The sequence below is a fragment of the Paramacrobiotus metropolitanus genome, unplaced genomic scaffold (assembly GCF_019649055.1).
Source record: "Paramacrobiotus metropolitanus isolate TYO unplaced genomic scaffold, Prichtersi_v1.0 Parri_scaffold0000107, whole genome shotgun sequence".
In the NCBI taxonomy this organism is placed as follows: domain Eukaryota; kingdom Metazoa; phylum Tardigrada; class Eutardigrada; order Parachela; family Macrobiotidae; genus Paramacrobiotus; species Paramacrobiotus metropolitanus.
In genome coordinates, this window is record NW_026570327.1 from 20528 (window position 1) to 38451 (window position 17924).

General features: G+C 41.2%; 2 protein-coding genes across 3 annotated transcripts; one reads left to right on the forward strand and one right to left on the reverse strand.

Moving 5' to 3' along the window:
- The first annotated feature begins 614 nt into the window (after positions 1 to 614).
- On the forward strand, positions 615 to 4229 carry LOC129597599 (protein mono-ADP-ribosyltransferase PARP3-like). The gene is made up of 8 exons (XM_055495222.1): positions 615 to 1148; positions 1572 to 1867; positions 1934 to 2134; positions 2310 to 2509; positions 2596 to 2881; positions 3165 to 3429; positions 3494 to 3637; positions 3748 to 4229. The coding sequence occupies exons 1-8, from the start codon at positions 884 to 886 to the stop codon at positions 3930 to 3932; spliced, it is 1842 nt and encodes a 613-aa protein (XP_055351197.1). The 5' UTR covers positions 615 to 883; the 3' UTR covers positions 3933 to 4229.
- A 205-nt stretch (positions 4230 to 4434) lies between these two features.
- LOC129597600 (allatostatin-A receptor-like) lies at positions 4435 to 17085 on the reverse strand. Of its 2 annotated transcripts, XM_055495224.1 has the most exons (8): positions 15915 to 17085; positions 15228 to 15549; positions 7601 to 7839; positions 7389 to 7511; positions 6684 to 6855; positions 6203 to 6404; positions 5409 to 5594; positions 4435 to 5078 (listed from the first exon to the last, which is right to left on the reverse strand). In XM_055495224.1, the coding sequence occupies exons 3-8, from the start codon at positions 7739 to 7741 to the stop codon at positions 4595 to 4597; spliced, it is 1308 nt and encodes a 435-aa protein (XP_055351199.1). In that variant the 5' UTR covers positions 7742 to 7839; positions 15228 to 15549; positions 15915 to 17085; the 3' UTR covers positions 4435 to 4594. The 2 variants fall into 2 exon arrangements, with proteins under 2 accessions (XP_055351199.1, XP_055351198.1); XM_055495223.1 differs by lacking the exons at positions 15228 to 15549; positions 15915 to 17085 and adding an exon at positions 8395 to 8592.
- Positions 17086 to 17924: the final 839 nt, after the last annotated feature.

Genomic DNA, 17924 nt, shown 5'->3' on the forward strand with positions numbered 1-17924 from the left:
TTTAATGTACGTTTCAGCTTGCTTTAATACCAAATTTCGTTTAGTAGGTAGATTACTTAGGTTTGACTGAATGTTAGAAAGAAACTTTTTTGTTTTCTTCGATATTATTTTTTGTTGATTACGTGTAATCAGTGAAATTACAGTACAATGCAAATATAATGCAGCAAATTAAATGTGTTTTGCATAAAAAATTAATACGGTTATACGTTATACTTATCGTTAGTTGCTGGACCTGCATGGTTTTCCGTATTCCGTAAGTACTTTGTATACGAGTATAGATCTATCGTAAAATAAATAATTGGATGAAATGGTCAAGTACTTACACTACCTACACTGACACACACTTCTACATCGTATGTAAACGGCTAGTGCTTGTCATAAAATTGTAGTTTTATGGATTGTGCTCGTATTGTTGGGTTTCGAGCGAAATGACGCACAATCAGCAGAAAAGTGATAAAGACGGTAGATTCACCTTATGCTTTGACTTGTAACAAGCGGATCACGATTGACGAGCGTTACTCATCGGTTCCCTAACGTGTACGTACATGAACTTGAAATTTTATCGAACACTCACGAACAGCAAGGAAGTGCAGATGACTGCAGCATGCCGCAATGGGCGACAACATGCTGTAACATGTTACGGGATGCATGAATTGTCGGCGTGCCTGGGATACGACTACCGGTTTAAAAACTGCACGCATCACATAAACGCAAGCGTCATATGAATTTTTGTAAATTATCCTGACGCGTTCTGGCTCGTCTGGCGTAGATTTGTGAGCTCGCATTTATCCTTTATTCCGTTGTTCGATACATTTTGTTTTCATCCAGTCTTTAGACGCGTTAAAAAGTTTATCTGATTTTTATATTAATTACTGTATTGACGATGCCGCCGAAGCGAAAAGTTATCGCTAAGAAAACTGCGCCGAAGAAGGCTGCGCCTGTTTCCGCAAAAACACGCGGAAAACCTCCCACCAAGAAGGCAACTGCTGCGAGTGCCAAGAAGAGCGCCACCACATCCGCTGCCCAACCGGATGTCGACTGGTCATCTTTGACAGTGGCCAAGTTGAAGGAAGAACTGGAAGCGCGTGATCTCGACACATCTGGGAAAAAGGCCGATTTGATAAGACGCTTGGAAGAGGCGGACGAAGGTATGTACTATGTACTACTACTTTACAATAAACTACACTGTGCTATTTTATTTTATTATTTTTAATTTTTTCGATCCATTTATTTTTTCTGTTTGTGTATTTTCATGTATTTATTTACATTAACTGTTTATTTCAGTTTTATTTGGTAGCGATTGTTTCTTATTTTGCATTTATTACAATTTGTATAATACTGCATACTATGTAGCATACAAATACTACCAAATTTTCATTTATTTTATCCATTTGTGTATTTTCATGTATTTATTTACATTAACTGTTTATTTCAATTTTATTTGGTAGCGATTGTATCTCTCTTTCTTTCTGAATTATTTTCGTCTTATTATTTGCGTTTTCGTGTCCTTTTTATTTTCTCGGGTATTACTGCAGTGTGGGTTTGTACACCGTAACCTTTTTTTCTATTAGATGAAAGTGGCCCGTCGACGAAGAAAACCAAAGCCTCGGATGGTCAGCCGAAATCCGTGATCCAGAAAGCTATCGATAAACTGAAAAAGTCCAATAAAAATAAAGCGGCTGTTTCCTATAAAGTGGACACCCTGGCGGCCAGCCAGAATCCGGGAATTTATGCCGGAGTGCACGAGGATTACTCCTTTATGCTGAACCAGACCAATATCGGGAACAACAATAATAAATTTTACGTGGGTCAGCTCCTGCATCGGAACGATGGGAAATTCGACGTTTTTACAAAATGGGGACGAGTGGTACGTTTGAGTTTAAAAAGCTTTCTAAAAATGTTTGCATTCGATTGCTCATATTTCTTTTTACAGGGTGAGCCCGGCGCCGTCCAGTTTCTCGGCCCATCTGACATTACCGAGGCTATTCAGGCGTTCGGGAAAAAATTTCACGATAAGACCGGCAATAAATGGGAAAACCGGGATGACTTCCAACCTAAATCTGGTAAATACACTCTACTGGAAATGGAAGCCAGTGATGAAGATACCAGTGCTACCGTGGCCGTTGACACTTCGGTAAATGCCTTTAAAAAGCGGTTGGCTATTTTAGTAGCTGTGGTGTTTGATTAATTAATAAAAAGTTTTTTATGCATATATTTTACCATAAAAAAATAATTCATTGGATAAATCAAATAGTTGTAAAAACTACCAGATTTATTTTCATCTCTAGCAACATTCGCTTGCGTTTTAGAACCAAATTGTTGGTGACCCCAAAGCCAAGTGTTCCTTAGAAGAAGTGACCCAAGATTTGGTGAATCTCATTTTCGATCACGATATGTTCAACGATGCTATGCAGAAGCTGAATCTGGACACGAAAAAGATGCCGTTGGGTAAATTGAGCAAATCCCAAATTGCGCGAGGATTTGAAGTTCTGGAGAAAATTGAAAGCGCGTAAGTCAAGCCGATCCTGTTCTGAATAATAAAATGTCCTGCTGTTAATCTTTTTCTGTTACCTTGAACGTTTTCTTGTTGATTAGACTGAAGGATGGAGATGCGACAAATGCTACGTTGACACAGCTTTCCAATGAGTTTTACACGGTTATTCCGCACGACTTCAAGCGGTCGCGTCCGCCGGTGATTGACAGTCTGGGCACGGTGCAGGATAAATTCGACATGTTGGCTACGCTGGGCGATATTGAAATCGCCCAGGAAATGCAGAAGAGCCAGAAAGGCAGCAGTCAGAAACACCACCCTTGCGACATTAAATACGACTTGCTGAAGTGCAAACTGCATTTAGTGGATTCTTCCAGTAAAGAATTCAAGGTACTGTACCATGGAATACAGATACATATGTTTTTTATTAATGTTTTACCATTTTGAATTACCATTTTTATTACAATTCTGGAAAGCCGCATTAACTGCACTTAATGACTGATTTTTTATACTTATTTTGACGTTGACAAAATAATTGAATTTTGCTATAGATGGTTCTTAATACTGCGAGTAGACGGTGGGAAAAAAATTTAGGAATCCCAGTTTTTTACAATCACAATTTTGCAAATTTCGCTTATTGAAAACTTTTTTAAAGGAAGGAAATTTGCTGCAGGTGATTCAAAAGTACTTCGACAGTACGAAATGGAATAACAGCAACATGAAGTTGAAGCACATCTGGGAAGTGGACCGCGAAAGCGAAGGCCCCCGCTTTAAAAACCACAATACCATCCAACACCGTAAACTATTATGGCACGGCACCAATGTGGCCGTCGTCGCCGCCATCCTGAAGACGGGTCTGCGCATCATGCCGCACAGTGGCGGTCGCGTGGGTAAAGGCATCTATTTCGCATCGGAAAATGCCAAAAGTGCCGGCTACAGTACGTACTAATAAGTTGTAAACCGGTGGAGATCTTACATGCCTAAATCTGTATATGTTAACAGCTCGTCCGGCGAAGAACACCGGTTTGATGTTCCTGAATGAAGTGGCATTGGGGAATGAATGGGAAATCACCCAGGATGATTCTAGTTTGGTCTCAGCTCCCAGTGGTTATGATTCCGTAGTGGCGCGCGGTCAAGTTGAACCCGGTATGTAAACAATGCCATCTAGAATTGTTTTACCTTCATGCTTTATCCTTGGTAGTGTGCTTTCCAGTTTTACGGAATTTCTCTAATAACAACCTTTTTCATTCGGACAGATCCTAAATTTGATGTGAAGTTGAAATTCGACGGACATGAAGTGATCATTCCGCAAGGCAATCCTATCCAGCAGGGCAAATTCAACCGCAGCAGCTTCAGTCAGAGCGAATACCTGGTATACCGGGAAAGCCAAGTCAGAATACGTTACCTGCTGGCATTCGACTGGGGATATCCTGGATTTTAAGAGTGGTTTGCAGATCGTACTATTGCTTCTCGCACAGATAGTTGCAGCTTTTGTCCTTGTGAAAGAGATTATGATATATCATAATTATACTACTAATCGCAGTGTTTCACAGATACAGTGTATATGTTCCGTTACTTCCATATGAGTTGCCTGTTTTGATTATCCTTCTTATTTTATTTTTTCGTGTTCGGTTATACGCAAAACTTTAACGACATGACTGTTAGATGACGGGGTATATGGCTTGGAATTCGGTTACGAGTTGCGTTTGTCGAATTATAAAGCAAGCTACTTGAGTGGTCTTTTTCTGATGGTGAACTGTAATTCAAAAATCGGATTACCATATACTACATCAAAAAGCACTAATGGCAAGTACCGTTGGGGTTTGTTGATTAAAAGGTCATCGTATGTACACCTATTTAGCTTCATCTGTGGTTTTAATAAAAAATAGTTTACTTTAATCGAGGTGGTCATCTCCACAGGGTTGTTGATGCCGTTTCTGTTTTACCTGAAATTTTATTCCAAACATTTGACAAATTATGCAAAATTATATTTTCAGTGTGGACATGTCTATCAGTTTATTTCCATCTCCCAATTCAGCTGTTAACAACCAAAACAAAAGAATTAAAATTTGTTTAACTTCTTCAATATGCATCGGCAAAAACTTAAAAAACGCTATCCTTGCTGAGTTGTCGTGTGGCCTGCTGTTTGATCATAACGGTTTTCTCCGTGGCCTCTGAGCCGCCGCCGTTATCCATATGATTACCGGCCGGCACTGCCGTGGAGTACACGTGGGTGGTCTCGGTCAAGGAGAAACCCAGGCTGTCTTTGTTGCCTTCCCGCCCTTTCCGCTTGAGGGCCTGTGACAGACGAAGGGAGCGGCTGCGGATGAAACCGGTGGCCGTTTCCGCACCGCTCATGTCTGTCCGCTCAAAGTCCACGGCATGGGTCGGTGAGCGGAGTTGGCCGCACAGGAGGAGATTCTTGAAGCTGCTCCGGAAGCCCGGATGGGCGGCGGCATAGATAAACGGGTTCAGACAAACATTGGAGTAGGCCAGAACGTGGGCGGCGATCTGTACCGGCACGGAGACCGTGTCCACCGGGTACAGATCCAGAGATTTCAGAGCCAGTATAAAGGTAATTGGACTCCTGCATATTAACAAATTATACAATCGAAGAAATATAAACTTCCACTTAATGAAATGTGTTTATGAATTGTGAATGTATCGCATTGTGCAAGTACAAATATATGGTAAAATTATATAACTTTGTATGTTTATTAATGACACTTTTGAAATCTTTGAAATTTAACTATATATACCGAAGCACGAATCTGTGCCTACTGTACTTGACCTTAAGTCCAAAAGCTGAAGTACTTTGTATTAACAGAGATACCTAGAACACTTTCCGAGCCGTGTAAGCGGGATCAGTTTACATAAATTATTCGTTACTGAATTTACTGAATTATGTATTTCTTACCAGCACAAAATAAAAATAATCACGACCGCAATAACCATTCGCGTAACGCGCTTCTTGGAGCGGTTGCCTTCGTTTGAGCGGTGCCCGACCGGGCCACGAATATCCCAGAGTCGTCGCAGCATAATGAAATACAGCGATGATATTATTGTCACCGGTAATATAAAAAACGTGCCCAGGAAGGCCAATCTGAAAAAGCAAAAACTTTATTGTCATCGTTAATCAATATGAATGAAAGCGAAATTAAGTGGCTCGAGCTGGTATTGATTTCTGGGATAGATGGATAACAATATGCGATAGAGTAGACAAAATCTGCAACTATATTACGCTAGTACGGTGATTACCAAAGCCATGGCGTCCCATGCATGTAATGTGTCTGTTCCATTTTTTGTGTCCTTTGGCATTTTATAAATTTTGTGGTATCATGACGGTGGATTACCGTAATTGAATTACAATAGTGCGACATATAGACTACGCAAAGAAAATACTTGCACGGCAATAATACTTAACAATGTAAGCAATCGATTAACGATTATCGAAAATACTACTGTTACCTGCATAAAGTTACATAACTGGCCAATTTCTAGGAAATTACATCAATATCTCGATTATCGTCAATTTTCTTATTTACCGAGCAGAGGACCAGTGCAATCTGCCCGTGATGCAAAAACTGCAAAAAGCTGTTGATATCGCTTTTCTTCAGTACATGGTGTTATGAAAAACCATTGGATCTGAATAATTACTAAGAGAATTACAGGTCGATTCCGAAATATAAAGAGATAATGTGCAAGACGTACCGGAAACTAATTTCATCATAGACCAGATAATGGAACATACAGGGCACCGATTGTTCACAATCATGTATGGGTAATTTAACAATTCCATGCGCCAGGATCAGCGGAATATTAGCCGACATGATGACCACCCACTGGATGCCTATTGCTATGTAGGTATTCTTTTGCGTTCGTAAGGTCATGGAGGATATCGGGTGTACCACAGCTGTACATAAAGCAAAAAAATAAAATTAATTTATATATGCAGAGTACAGATTGCGTTAAGCTGTGCCAAAGATCAATAATTTATTGCCAACATGTATGTTTATGGTAATAATGTTTGGGGAGTATTTTTAATCATCGGTGGACCCCGAAAATATCCACCATGGGCAAATAACATTTTCCCTCGTGCGCCCGCGAGAGACGGAGTTCACAACGCAAAATCCCAGTTGTAATGCGATAGTGTGACACCCCGTACACTACAACATTACACTCACGCACTCACCCAGGTATCGATCCACCGACATCAGCACCAGCGTGTACACGCTGGAGTACGCACAGACATGGATGAGATATTGGACGATTTTGCACCAGATTACACCAAATGGCCATTCCCGAAACACATAATCGGCGGCGGTGTAAGGCACGCAGAAGACGATGAATAATAAATCGGCACACTGTTCCGGGATCACCCGAGAAAAAACACACACATAGTATAAAGGTTGATATCCATATGACGGGACAGCATATTTTGTCATTATTTATTAAAACATCTGACACGTAGTATGTGCATAATTTATAATTAGCGTTATTTGCGAGATGCGTCACCTGACAAGGTCGCCTTTTATCCAAAAACCGGAGGCATTTCACTTGTACTTAATTAAAAAGTGCATTCTATTAAATAACGCCAGCAAGCTTATTTGTTTCCATAAGGGAGAACGTGTCGTGACAAATGAAAACAATTTATTTTTTCAATCAAAAAAGTAGATTGTATCGCAAAAACTAGATCTGCCAGCACAAAACTTATTGTGATAACATTAAAACGAGGAAGAAGCAACCAGTCTGCACTCTGCAGAAAGGTTACGCTTTAATAAACTGTAATAAATACGCCTATGTTTTTTGTTAGCGGCATATAAATGCTTTGTGCGGCTATGTTTACAATTTTTGCGCAATTACATGCGGCAGTAGATCACTGATGTGCCTCGCTTACCGCTAAATTGACAATTAGCAGATTAGTGCTATTGCGGATTTGTTTTGCTCGCTTCCCAAGTACAATGATAATGACAAAGGCGTTGCCGATAAATCCCAGAACAGCAATCACTCCAAATAAAACCTACCGCGAACAACAGGAAGTGAACAAATGTTTAAGACGTCTTCAATGCACTGCAGCGTCATCAGTGATGACAATAGCTGTCCGCCTACCGGAACGGCAATGGACACGGCATTACGTAGACGTCGATCGTCTTGATAGTCGTAATTCGGCTGCGCTGTGCAATTAGCTGCTGGATCCGGATCGACTGTTAATGCTGCCGCCGCATCCATGGACATACTGCTGACGGTCATGACACTCTGCCTCGTGGTCCACTCAGCCAGACCGGCTAGCGGGGGCGGAAATGCTCGCCGAGGAGTGCTGTTCCTCAAGAAGGGAATTCTAGGATGATCTGTAATAATTCTGCACAGTCAACAAGAAATATATCGTTACATTTAATCCAGCGTGGAAGATCAAAATTAGGGGCAGAAATGTTTATGTATATATATATTTTGCATTATCGCGCTAATTACCATACGAGAAAATTATCCATATAGCTATAGTGTAAATAATTATAGGCATTATTTTATGTACACACAGTTAAAACTGCTTGCGTTGTATAAATGTGCATGCAAGCAGTGTAAAATGTAATGTTTGACGCAGGATTAATGACGATGAAAATTTTATGCCCGCACGGCTGCACATGCAACTACAACGTCGTGGATATAAATACTTCATACGTCGTTGATATATAAATACATCATACGAGACTTACGAGTAATATAATTAGCTATGATGAACATGTGCCGCAATTTTTTTTGTAGAAATTTTTGATTGTATTGCAAATTCTAATCAATTCTACTACCTAAATAAAAACGCTGTTGCTGACCAAAGTTTGTTTGTCTAACTCATAACAGAGACGTAGCCGCAACAGAATGCAAACGTAATGATCATGAGGTATTCGTACCTTTAACTCGCTGCATTACGATAGCGGCATTACATCAATCCCAAAAATTTTAAGCGTATGATATTGTGTACAGCATTCGTCAGCTGGATGAAAGTCCGAATCCGTACACCAACGCATGCATCCTTGCAGCGGCTCAATTAAGCGCGCCAGGGTAGATAACAAATTAATGTCAAAGTAACATTTTTTGTCTCCATCCACACAAGAAGCCTTTGAAAAACTCGACACACTGCGAATTATCAGCCTACACAAAAGTTCATTCGATACTGAACTGCGCGTGTAAGTTGGTGTAACGTTCAGCAGGCGCGCCTGCCAGGCTCAATACATATGAGAAACGGTAAGCCAATCCAGAGTTAGTAGTGTAATGGTATTTCCGTTACACTACCTTAACTTCCGGCTGTCTGCTATTGTACCGGAAACAGCTGTATTCATCCAGGAATAATCGTGGCTAAATCTTTGAGTGTATGTTTGTGCTAAAGAGCCAACAAACCAGCTGGCCATCACAGCACGTCATATTTGGGAGGTTGGTTGGTGTTTCGTAATTGTACTACTACACTGCCGGATAATAATGGAGTAACACAGTGCACCGGCTTATTAGTTCGCCGAATCATTATTATTACTCCCCATTGACAAACTGACATTACAATTCGTAATTCGATTAGGCCGGGCATGACAAATTAAATTGCAGCAGATAAATGCAATTATCAAGGCGATATTTGCCGGTAATGGTGTCCAGTATCAACGTAATCAATATATGCGCCTCATTTTTTGTGCGGCCACCAAAGGTTCTTTTGCTTAATCGGTTTTCTGACGTCGATTGTGTACGACTGGTGGATTGTTTAATATGGAAAAGCACTAGCAGTGTAGCACCTTCTCTGATAAAATCGATGCATAGTGCAAACAAAAGAGCCATGTAATTGTTATTTTTTGTCGGAAACTAAGTTCACTCATCAAATTTTTTATTGACAATGGAATTGCTAATCACGGAGAATATCGATTACTATTGAGCATAGTATGTTCAAAGAGATATACGCCGATCATAAACAAAACTACGCACTGTTCCACACTGAATCGTATGCTTGCAGATATCTTACAATTACTCTTAAAAATCGTACAGATGCGTTCAAAATATTTAGAGTTCAACCAGTTGCTTTCGTACGAACATCAATAAAATTGTTGTAATGCTGTAAACAATTTGTAGGCATATGGTTAACGTAAACATATTACATAATCATATACACGCAATCGTAATTGTTTTTTCTTATGTAAGACGCTCGGTAAAAATCAAAAACCCAGTTTTTGAAAAAATCCCCTACGAACGTCTATATTGTCAGTTTTCGTTCTTAGATTAAACTATGCAATAAAAAACAGTCATAATTTATTAATTTTGTGTTTTCGTAATGATCCACTCCCGCAAAACAATGCTCAACGCAGTTATTATATAAGACGGTCAGTTCATAAAAGACGCTAATTAATCGGCAACTCTCTAACCGATGCCGGTTTTTGCCGGTGATCTTGCGGCTCAGCAGTCGAATGGCATTCACACACTGCAGGATGATACATACTACACACTAAAATGGAGAACACATTTTTTGCCGGGATTTTCTTCCACTTGGGTGCCTTTCGCGGGCCCCTACGCCGCATCACAACCAACACAATCCCCGGGAATGGTTAGTGGAGCATGAGCGCATCAGCTCTGGGGAATATACGATATAGTCTGGCAACAGACAGTGTGAAAGTATCTTTCCTAACCGTTGCCCTCCCTTCTGCCCGTCAGCGCGGCCGCAACCGAGCAGCGACAACGTAAACGTTGAGGCGTGCGGGGGGTGGAGCGTGTTGGGGAGTGGAATTGGAAAATGAGCCCGCGTGCCACCGACACAGCCCCTATCAATCATCCGCCAGCCCCGTGGGAACACTTTCTCACCAGTCCCGCGCAATCTCAACAAACTCCTGCAGTTTTTCGCGCTCGCGACTTCTTCGATTGCGAGTGCCCAGCCATCGTGGTTGGCAAGAAAACGTAAAAAAACCGATTCATATATAGAAGTGTAGATAGTTGTTAGTGATAGGTACATGCAGCTATTACTTGTTCACTGTTTTCGCAGGTATTAGCAAAATATAGATATTTGATAATTATATATAAGCTCTGTTCACTATATTTTGAAATCAGCGCCGAAAGACAAAAAATGTCTGCTCGTACGCATCTGCATAAAAATTTTTCTTCTAAAAATAAAAGACATGGAAGTACTCGAATTACGAATTTCGCGAAATTATTTTAAATTGTGGTAAAAAATTAACATTGATCGGTCATTTTATTACAGTTTTTGTTACGGGTAAAGTCGAGTTGCTAAGAACTTCATACAGCATCAGGCGAACACTGATGAACAAGAGCGATGCGCTTATAAGGCGGCTGACGTAATTGCCAACAGGAGGAAAAAGATTGGCTCAATAGGATAATTACCTGTAAATGGATAACTGGAAAATGTACAAGTGTACCATTTTACATGTGGCAGTGTTTGATTGCAGCACAAAAGCGGGGATTTGGTTAATTGAGGTTTACCACGGAAAAAGAACATTGGACTAACGGCTGCAAATTATAACGACACAGACGGAAATGCAAGTTCGGTATCATGGGACCTAATTAGATAGCGTTTACCGCAGGGGTCACTATATTTACCCGTTTCCGGCTATTTATCCATGGCGCATTCTGTTGAATAATACACGAAATTCCGCAGCATCTGTTTGAACGCTTTTACCACGATTTTATTACAGCATGATTCTCCTCACGCAAGAGTCAGAAAATTGGGACACACTATGCAAAATATTCCCTTTAGGAAAACTGAAACAATTGTTTCGAAAATTTCAATGGTTGGTACTCAGCGTAAATTTGCATTCGGCATCTTGCGACTTGCTTTGTTTGACATAGCAAAAAAAAACTGAAATAGCTGTTCGCCGTAATGTACTTAATACAATGCCGGTATCCGCGAAACTGGCGCTTTCCACAGATTGGTAGCTGAATCTGTACAAGCATAAGGGTTCTTTACGGGATAGAGCGGTCTTTCTTTAAGGCTCCTACACTCTCATCGTGTGCGCCTCATTAAATAGTCAATGAGAACGAAATCAATTAAACCTACCACTAACTGGCCGAGCATTTTCTCCGTTTCTTGCCAGTGCGTGGAAGATCCCGAATACTCTCCAGGGTATTGTCACCATCAAGCCGGCGGAATCTTAAGATGGCCATAAACAAAAACCGCGCGGTTTTGCGTACTTGAGTACGTCTTCATGCCGCCATGAAATGATATTGCGGACACGATGCACTGTAATATTAAGCCGGCGATCAATGCCGGGGTCATATACACTGCTCGTTGTAAATGCATTTCGTAAAGCGTCAAATTAAATCTTGTGTCGTCTTTGATGATTACGTAACAATCAATTTCGGTTTTTTGTTGGAGCAGCTGGTTATAAAAGTATTTAATATGGAAAAAACCTAGCAGGCTTTCTGCCCAAAAAGATATTTAGTACTGCTTATGGCAACGCATTTAAGGTTTTTGGTTTGCATACAATGTTCCGTTAATTTCATTAAATGTTAATAAAGACATATGAACCTTTCACGAGATGTACAAAGTCTACCGCAGCTTTGTACAGAAAATGCACAAGCAGATGGTAATGCCATTCAAAGTGATGTACATGAAGTAAATTTGATCAGAATGTAGTTTCCGGTGCGGTGCATCGGGCGCAGACACATGTAGGATACGCATAGGTCGCGTAGAGTGAACGTGCCGCTTGTCTAAATGTTTTGGCTAAAGGCATTTTGACGAATGGTTCGGGCCCGCGCGTTTTGCTGTTTGTGTGTGAGCCTTGTAGATGGGATGATCCGCATTTGACCCATCTTCCTGTATTCTATCCGATTACCATTAGACGCGGACTGCGATAAGATTGTTCAATATGGTTAGTACGCTTTGCACCACTAACTGCTGGCTTTTATTCACTTGCCAAATAACCCACATCCGCCTTTACATACACCGGAAGACCCATTCCATATATTCAATTTCTCCACTTGTGTCTGTGACCATTTTTCTCTTTTACAAGATGTGCATACATTTCACATTTGAGTAAAGGAGCTGGGAGGAGAGAGCAATTTATGGCTCTCGTAATTCACCACTACATTAAGGTTTCCATCGTTTATTTATCATGTCACTTTATATATATCGTACCCAATCAAAACCCAGGCAGAATCCAAACAGTTATGCAATACCACGCCAAACTCCCGGTTTTTTATACGCAGCTGTCACTGCGTGCACTTTCATTTTGCATTGTTTGCTACTTAAAAAGTGTAGCGAACACTCCAAATAAGCCATGATAAAAATCGTTTCCAGCCGGTAAAAGCCCGCTTAACTATGTCGATGTGAAAGACATACACAAATTTAACCATTTTATCGCATATACAATTGTTTATACAGATATGGTATGATGCAGTTTGCAGATTCCAAGGTCAGATTTTGTAACCAGAAAATTTATCTAAATTAACGACTGGCTGCGAATAAATTGTCCTTCATAAATTGTAACTAAAAAGTTTTCCACGAATCGGGAAATGCCATGCACAAAAGCCGGCTTCCAAATTGACGATCGTATAGTACTGTGGATGCGGGACAGTGAAGTGGTATGTTGATTTATGCGGACGCATGGGCGAATGATTGCGGCAGCAATATAGGTCCTTTGCATAGCTGCGTTTTCATGGAACTTATGTCCATCAAAGGGATCTCACAAATTGGACGTTCGTGCTCGGCATTACTCGTTGCTCAACTAGTTGAGAAAGATCCCCTGATCTTGTGTTGCACATATATATACAGTAGTTGGGCTTCTTTAACACGTTTCTCCCATTCCTCGCCGTATAGTGTAGTGTTATGTGTGAATGTAGAGTTCGGGATAAGTCAAGGGTGAAATTGTGAGCTTGACGCTCATTTCCGCCAGCAGAATTAAAGTAACTCGCGTGATGATTAACACAACATCGTAGCCTTACATCATGCATCATTTGTATGGGTGCTTTAAATGCCCGACGGATTAACGCTATCAATCGTGGCAATATTTAATGGCTGTGTTAGTAAGAAAAAATAATTCGTAAAGCTAATTAGATGGCTGAAGAATTAACTATAACAGGGAATAATTTACAGTGTTGTAACAATAATTTATCCCCGGTAACATAATATAGTCCCACGTACCTCCTAAATGCAATTATGTATCAGAAGATGTTTGATTTGTATTGAACTAGTGTGCTCCTGATAAGTTTTATCGTTTTGATTCTTGTCATCGTTATTAATTTGCTGCTCCTAACGTAACATATACAGCTTCGATATTATCTGCACATATCTGTAAGGTTACCGCACTAAAATCTCTGCATGTTGATTTGGATTCAGAATGATTTTTAACTTATGTAATTGACGTTGGGAGATGAGTCGATTTAAAACCTTCTGTCGGATTAATGAGGCAAATCAGGAAAAGTTGCTGACAGCGGCGAAAATGGGCATTAACGAGATAGGAAGGCCGCGATGAACGGAGACAGGAAAAATGATGCTTGTTGGCCACAAGAAGATGATCCCTGTCAAAGTCATTAATCTACGGAAAATGTCAAACGTTTTACCGAGATTTTTCTAGGGCGGATTTATCATAGAACCGGCATATTGTCGGCGCGGCACCAAGCTCAACCGGCAAATAATCCCCCGTAATAGCACACATCCTCATCCCGGTAAACTCAACGAGCCACCACGTATGCATACACCGAGCTGTCATCCATAAATGCGCGCGAGAGAGAAAATTATTTCGTCCCTTCTCCCACAACGCGAGGTGCCCCCAAATGTTAATTCCCCTTTATCCAACATAAAGTTGGCCCGGCTCAGTATTTAGATAAGAGAGCAAAATGGGAATACCCGCAAGTTTCTTAATGGAATTCTATTCTGTGGATTATGGGCTTATGCAGTTAAGGGTAAAAACACACCGCGGGGCATCGCGATTCATAGGCTGTCCACACTGCACTATAGCATACACCGAGGCATTGAGCCCTGATTTCGGCGTCCTGCACATTCATCAGGAAAATGAGCGCTCGTCCAATTCATCCCTCACAGATCTAGTCAATATACACACATACAACACACCGGACTCCGAAAATGCCCGTTAAGCTACTTTAACCGTTCGTGCGGCGCGGGCACTGACGGATGTCGAATGAGTTAGGATAATTGACGCGCTTGCAGAAAAAAAGGGACTTTTCGACAAATAAGCACCACATACACTGATATACAAAAGCATATATGCATAATGTACATGACGCTATCAGTCTGTGAGAAATCTCCTTGCATTGCGTGTATTGATTCGCTACTTTTCGACGGACGTTTGTCATTATCGCCGCAATGGTATATTTACATGACATACTTTTTCATCAAGAATACTGTTTTGTGCAGATTCACAGAATTCAAAGTGTTACAAATTGTATTCCATGGATAATAAAGCGCGCTCGATCGCTTACATTTAATTACGTTGCATTTAATTATATGTTATTCCTGGACCGACGCGGCTGTATATATAACACTGACTAGTAATCTAGTATCAATTTCCGTCTGCCTGTCACATTCAGTAAATTATATTTCGTCGAGAGCTTACTCATACGACATTTGTGTAATTTCTATAAAAGTGTTTTTCTATGCCAAGTATGTATGTACGGTTTCCAAGAGGGAAAATCACTTTACGTTGTGATTACGTCGTTACAGTCGTCCCTTGAAAACACGATTGATCATATATATGCGTCTATTGATACTGCATTTTAAGTGACATTTTCCGTCGATCCTTACCTTTTTGTTAACAAGCTGGGATAATAAATGGGGTCGCCGGGGTTGTTACAACCTGCGACTAATAGGCATCCAAACACAGATCCAGGGCGGATAAGGATCTGGCCGCTGCACTGCCACCGGTAACTGAATCGCTCTGGATAAACAGGTAGTACGATCAGCTATTTATCACCCGAATACACATCACATTCAGCGACGATCATCTTTCATCCCCCTCCGATCATCTCACGGTAGATCAATGGATTGTGTTATTTGTGTATAACGTAACTTTTATTCATTAACCAACCGGTAACCATCAGCGCCTTATGAATGCTGAGTTGATCACCTGCACGGAGAGAACCGAAATTAAATATGCATATTTAATGTTCAATGCCGTAATTGCAAAGCGTTCAGCGATGCGCCAATGCATGATGTCCAATAAAACATTAATTACGGTCAATTTTGCGTAATTCCAATGTAAAGTGATCAGAACTATTTGTGAATGAGACAGAAATTAAATATTTATGTGCAGTGGCCCGGGTCAATCATACGGCACTTAAACGTATTTATGCTTGCAACAGGCATCGGCAGGACGACAAATTCCACAAATTTAAGTTTATCAACGTGCTTGTTCTGATTCCTATCTAATGCGGATGCTTGAATCTTGCAGTAAAACCTCGTAATTAATTGAACGTTCATTTCGTTACGTACCTGCATCAGTTAGTTAAAACCAGGCCGGTTATCCGATAGGAGAAACCCGCGAAATAATAATTAACCGGTGGTAACAGATATTATGTTGATGCCGGGATGCACGTGCATCCAGGAAAACACGGCTACTTTTTTCCGGGCAAATGGAAACGGCAGTTGCACAGCTGCCGAGTGTATCCAATCAATCAGTTAGCACGCGCGCGCGCCCAAAGAAACAACTGGGTTAAACCAAGCATGTTCAGTTGGGGCACAAGACGAAAGACATATACACAGATGGTCATATATATATAAGGCGACCGGGACATAAAGTGAGAGGAGGATTTCTCTGTGTAGATTTAATGCCGATACGGGATAATGATCGGGCGGAAAAAAGACAAAATGTTTACGGGCCGGGATGGATCGTACGGGTATATGCAAATTGATCCACAATGACCTTAAAGCACAAAACGATCATGATCCGCTCCTCCATAAGGAAGCCACGCGGAGACAATTCAACAATTCCCGCCGCACTCTATACGGCCAGCTGCAGTGCCAACGACGTCCAATATAAATTCACACCGAATCAATAAAAAAGCACAACAAGAAGCCATTTTCCCGTGTGGCATTACATGGGTATTATAGGGAAGGAAGCGTTTTTGCCGGGGCTTGTCAAGCGATATATTATTATATGTCTCTCCCTCGGCTGCGGATATATGTGCGCTCAGATACAACACCGATCGCCGATCGGCCCCCTCCTTGATACCGGCGCGTGTACAGGCTATAACGATAAAAGCCCGTTTGGGCAATCAGGCAGAAAGAAAACAATAATCAAGAAAGTCTATTTGCCGTGGATGTCCATTGCGATGTTTATGGGACGATGTTGGCAATCAAAGAGGCAGTCAAGTGTCGATCGCTTCGATATCCAATGTAGCAACATTGGTCGCCGTATATCGCTGCAGCGGCCACAGGCGCAGACAGTCATATACCAGCACATAACACTGATACCAAATCCCCATCGTGCCGGGTGGGAGGTCCCCCTGATGGCCGCATTCGAGCAAGGGAATGGGCGGGATGTGAATTAGGCACATTTTTTCGCCGCCACAAGTACTAACCACTTCTCCGGCTGATTTCAAGAACGTTTCCAGTTGCCATACAGACACCGTAAAGAAACATACTGGATTACCCGCTATGCGCAATTGTATCTTCTACATCTTGAGTATTTTACTTGATTAAAAAGTTTTACATAATTATTTTCAGTAAATCGAAAACATTCCATAATCTCCGCTGCGTAACGTTAATTCAGCGCTGCACAAATTTGTATTTCGAACAAAATTTAAAAATAAAAGGTTTTTTGACAGTTTCAACAATAAATACACAAAATGTTTAGCAACTTCAGACGACGAAACGATAGACTACATTAAACATTTTAATGGATGTCGTAACAAATGTTATTTATTATAAATGGCTCATGGAAGAATCGGCGTCTGCAGTATAAACCCCGCTTCCGCATTGGCGGTTTTTTCCCGTTTTATTACTGTGTAGTGCGTGCGTGCAGTTTTGCGGTTTCGCAATCACTGCAAAATTTTCAAGATTATGGTCCAATCGGCAAATGAGTTTTCGCTGCGGTAAACTGCAGTGGCAGCCTGTAACTGATCTTTGCCGGATGCGTCACGTTTCGTCTGTACACGAAACTTTTCCATCCAGCAATCCATCACCGCCCATAACCCTACGTACCGACCCACATTATTTTCTGGAATAGACACACCGTGGTTTTCTTGAACAACCACATCGCTGTAAATAATCACTGCATTGCACCACCGCCATCAACTTGACTGGCCATTCTGCCAGCACTCGAGCTGTTGCCGCGCTGTGGCATCGGTTTTCTGCTGCTGTCAGACGTGCAGCTTTTTGTCTTGGCTATCAGCTGCGACAACATATCTCTCCCGTCCCTGCACATGTTCTCGATCTGTGCGCCGAAGCAGTTGGGCCCGATTCAAAGCGACACTGAATTAATTTAATCTTACAGTTTTCTCT

Coding starts and splice junctions, on each gene's coding strand:
- LOC129597599 (XM_055495222.1), top strand. CDS start 884: ATGCCGCCGAAGCGAAAAGTTATCGCTAAGAAAACTGCGCCGAAGAAG. Junction 3,430..3,493: donor TGCCAAAAGTGCCGGCTACA/GTACGTACTAAT, acceptor ATATGTTAACAG/CTCGTCCGGCGAAGAACACC. Junction 3,638..3,747: donor GCGCGGTCAAGTTGAACCCG/GTATGTAAACAA, acceptor TCATTCGGACAG/ATCCTAAATTTGATGTGAAG.
- LOC129597600 (XM_055495223.1), bottom strand. Junction 7,512..7,600: donor CCGTGTCCATTGCCGTTCCG/GTAGGCGGACAG, acceptor TGTTCGCGGTAG/GTTTTATTTGGAGTGATTGC. Junction 5,079..5,408: donor ATTATTTTTATTTTGTGCTG/GTAAGAAATACA, acceptor GTTAATATGCAG/GAGTCCAATTACCTTTATAC.